The sequence below is a fragment of the Neolamprologus brichardi genome, unplaced genomic scaffold (genome assembly GCF_056152115.1).
Source record: "Neolamprologus brichardi isolate AB-2024 unplaced genomic scaffold, ASM5615211v1 NODE_ptg000031l+_length_7269946_cov_1, whole genome shotgun sequence".
In the NCBI taxonomy this organism is placed as follows: Eukaryota; Metazoa; Chordata; class Actinopteri; order Cichliformes; family Cichlidae; genus Neolamprologus; species Neolamprologus brichardi.
The window spans coordinates 2,913,905-2,918,049 of NW_028270136.1; the positions used below are offsets into that span (position 1 = coordinate 2,913,905).

The 4,145-nt window shown below is 37.9% G+C and overlaps 1 protein-coding gene across 1 annotated transcript; it reads right to left on the minus strand.

Annotated features, from left to right (window-relative positions):
* Nucleotides 1–381: 381 nt before the first annotated feature.
* On the minus strand, nt 382–1,634 carry LOC148094706 (macrophage mannose receptor 1-like). The gene is made up of 3 exons (XM_087837319.1): nt 1,361–1,634; nt 656–939; nt 382–570 (listed from the first exon to the last, which is right to left on the minus strand). The coding sequence occupies exons 1-3, from the start codon at nt 1,632–1,634 to the stop codon at nt 382–384; spliced, it is 747 nt and encodes a 248-aa protein (XP_087693445.1).
* Nucleotides 1,635–4,145: the final 2,511 nt, after the last annotated feature.

Sequence of the window (4,145 nt, forward strand, 5' to 3'; positions counted from 1 at the left end):
GGTCATTTTTTTGTGCAAATTATTTGACAAATTAAGAAAAGGAATTAAACCTACACCACCTGATAACTCCTCCACTGCTGCTGAAATGTAGAATTTGTAGAGGGCACTCCAGGAAGCAAGAAGGAATTGCATGCCAATGCCAATGATTCTCTGACAAAGTAATGTTTAACACACAAAATTGTAATTGTATGTAAAGATACTTGTTTCTAACTTTGGCAGTGCCATGATTGTTTTTTATTATCACATATGAACAATGAAAGTATGAGTTTTCAGGGAAAATGTTAATGCGGTTGGGGTACAAACTTTTGAGCAGTCAAAACTAAGAGTCATTAATAAGGAAATCAAAATTAAACTAAAGTACAGTTCTTGATGTGGTCAGTTTCAAGGCTTTTTGTAACAGAAGAAGTTCCTTCTCTGCTGACATTTTCTTATGCCATAGGATGCAGTACCACTCTTCTCGAGGACGCCACAGAAGCCATTAGTCGGGCAGCTTGGAATATTTTCATATTGCATCTGTTCTCCACCCACCCACAGCCACTCACCAGCCAGGTTACACAGGCCCGTCCACACCTGACAACATTGAACAGAGAGACAATTGTAAACATGGTGTATGAGTTTCTCAGCAACACGAATACGCTGTAGGAAACTGTCCAACCTCATCAGTGGTAGCTTGTTGTGCTCTCTCCCGTGCATAGGTGTGGTCATCAGTAGTGATCAGTGTGGCCAGGTCATAGCGATGGTTCCTGTAGGGAGAGTTGGGATCATTTGTGTCCACTGCACCCAGAGACCTGCAGTGGTTTAATGCCTCCTCCCACGTCTTATTCTCCTTCACCAAAACCAGTTTCTCATCATAACACATGAAAGAATGATCGACATCGCAACCGTGAGTCCACCATACACCATAATTCTTATATACACAGTCTCCATATCGATCTGCCTCTGAAAGAAGAAGAAGCAGAGAAGAAATATTAATTACTAGAAAAGCCTTTTTGTGTCTTTTTGTGTTGATCATGTATATGTGTGAAAGTTTTCTGTACTTAACACCGAATACTTTTTTCAGTGCAGTTTCAACCTCGGCACATCTAACAAAATTGCAAAACATGCTGAGAAGCGGCAAATCTGGGCCACCGACTATGGCAAAAAGTGGCCTATGAAAAGTGCTTCAATTAAATAACAAACAAACAGACAAATAAATAAATAACTATAGTACTTTACAATACAAAGTACTCTTGTGTTAATACCAAAGAATTTGATCTTGCAATCTCTATAATAACTCAATAACTATCTCAATAATTTGCACTCACACCTAAACAGGTGTTATTCTAAGATAAATATTTGAGCTTGAAAACATGTTACTTACGAGAATCACCCCACTTGGTGAAGCTAGTTATCTCGTCTCCTCTGGACCATTTCCATGTACTTGCATTAGCTCGATATAACCCGATCCACCCTCGGCCATCAAAAAATGCGTTCTCTTGTTCATTTCTGATTGTGATCAGGTCAGTGTGGTGCTTTCTGCAGAAGGTCTGGGCATTTGTCCAACTTGTCATGTAAGACCCAGTGTAAAATTTAAAATTTAACCGATCTCCACACACAGGAGAAAGAAAAAGCAGCAGAGGGATGAGAAGGCACATCTTCCTTATGATGCCTTGACACTGTAATGAAAAGGTATGCACAGCCAGAGAAAGCAAAAGAATCACAGAGGGGAAGACTGGAGTCTGTTGCGCTGCCACAACATTTCACTGATAATGAGTCTGTATATCTTTCTGAGCAATGACAATGTAGATCAGGGGTGTCAAACTCAAATACACAGTGGGCCAAAATTCAAAACTGGAACAAAGTCGCGGGCTAACGTTAATATTTATTAAAAAAAAAAAAATCTTCCTCCAGATATAAGAATGAATCTTTTCTTATGGACTCAAACAAGTTTTGCTGAAAAACTGAATATGGAACAAGCAAAGCTTAATACTAAACAATATATATATATTAGCTGTATAATACCAGTAGGCCAGCTCTAATAATAATTTGGTATGGCTTCGCGGGCCAAATGTAATTAGGCTGCGGGCCAAATCTGGCCCGCGGGTCAGAGTTTGACACCTATGATGTAGGACATAATATAGTGTTAGGAAATGTAAGGAGAAGTTTATATAATGAATAAAAATGACTTTTCAATATAAATATAATAAATAAATATCATAATTTTTTTTAAAGCAAATCAATTCCTCTAACATCTGTATTTTTAAATATACATCAACTATAAATTTAAACAAGAAAAATGACATTGCATGAAGATCTGTGCACACATACTAATATATAAAATAATAAAATGATATTTGGGTGAGGTTTGGTTAGAACAAGTATCTTTAGTCAAAGTAATGTTACTTAATCAAATTAATATTTTACCTAATGCATTTGCTCAATGTCATCCTACAAGAATTTCACACGCCTAAATCATGTATGGTACAAATAACTAAAAAGCTAAATTAACTTTTTTTTTAAATAGCTAACACCTGAACAATCATTACTAGTGAAGTGAGCCACACATAAGTGAAATACTACCAGCAGGTTAAACTATTCATTACACTGTATATCAGTTTCTACAGCAGTACTCACCTTGGCAACAGATAAGGGGGAACCTCAAGGTCTACTGATGATGTGAGACACTCATGTACTGTGAGACCTGTCAAAGCTTTTCTTTAGCATAGGTCACTCCACCTATGTTAGAAGCATTTGAATATCTCTGGCTTTCCAGCCACAAATTAATTTAAATCTCTTTCATTTCAGATGCAAAGCAGCAGCATTCAAATGTAGTTTAGTGATCTTCCTGCTTCTGTTTTGGCTCTCAAGAAGAAATCATCATTTTGGATCTTTTTATTATTTTTGTTTGTTTGTTTGTTTGTTTTGCTATTTAACTCAAAGCTTACAACCTTTAGGTGTCTCATTAATTAATAACTCGCTTTGCTGCTTTCTTAACAAGCATCATGTGATTTCCATGTATATGAGGTAGTTTTGAATGTGGAAAAAAAGCTGTGAAAATGCAACCTCAACCCCAAATCATGAATTAACTATGATTACCCAAGTTTTATGGAAAAGGCCACTTCAGTTTTAAAGTAACACCTCATGTCACGCAAAAACAAAACATCTGGGAAACAAAGTATTTGGCATCATCATGCTGGAAATGATTAAAACCCATTTTTAAAGCTATGGAACTCCAGCTAACCATGGTGGGAGGGAGGAAACTTGTAACGTCGATGAACCTCACCATTTGTTTATTTTAATTATAATTTTGCTATTTACATTGTTATTCAAATTAGTATTTAAATGAATCCTAGAGTGCTTTGATGACCCATCCATGAGGTCAAAAAAGAACCCAGAACAGTACCTAAAGAACTACAGGCCTCACATGCTTGCGTTGTGGTCAATGATTTAACAATAAGAAAGAGATATTGTACGCTACCAGTCCATTAAATATACTTTATTAGCGGTAATCAGGTTGCCTCCTGGGTGAGGTGTTCGGGGCATGGCCCACCCCTGGGGTCGACCCAAGACAAGCTGGAGGAGGTGGCTGGGGAGAGGGAGGTCTGGGCTTCTCTGCTTAGGCTGCTGCCCCCGCAATCCGGCCCCGGATAAGCGGAAGAAGATGGATGGATGGATAGTTACTATTTAAATTATGTTAGGGAAGTACATTTTTAGCTTGTGTCACTGCTAATTGGTAATTAAGTTACTAGTTAAGTAAAATAATTATTGCCAACCACATATTCCCAATAAATTTGCTGACTGGCTATAGTTCTTCTAGCTCCAGTGCTTCATTTAAACTGTATCATACACACACTGACCCAGGGTCAGTGTAAAATAAAATTCTAGATGTCTAAACAAAGTCTGGCTCCTTTAATCCTGCATGAGAAACCTCAGGATGCAGGTTTTTTAGACCTGCTTTCCTACTGGCACACCCCCCACACCTGAGAGTCTGCTTACAGCTCGTACATCATGCAAAGACTGACAGACTCTTGGGGATAATGTAAATGATCATTGAATTAGGTTAACACTGAACATTTTCTGTCCTTACCTGTATACAGCAGAACAACAAAACCAAAGAGCATTTCTGTCTGTGTATGCCTAAATTAGACTTTGCCCTCCTCTCTTTG

What these genes read in the sequence shown, in the direction of transcription:
- LOC148094706 (XM_087837319.1), bottom strand. Translation starts at nt 1,634, where the DNA reads ATGTGCCTTCTCATCCCTCTGCTGCTTTTTCTTTCTCCTGTGTGTGGA. An exon ending in CACCAAGTGGGGTGATTCTC is followed by an intron (nt 940 to 1,360) that starts GTAAGTAACATG and finishes TTCTTCTTTCAG; the next exon opens with AGGCAGATCGATATGGAGAC. An exon ending in AACAAGCTACCACTGATGAG is followed by an intron (nt 571 to 655) that starts GTTGGACAGTTT and finishes CAATGTTGTCAG; the next exon opens with GTGTGGACGGGCCTGTGTAA.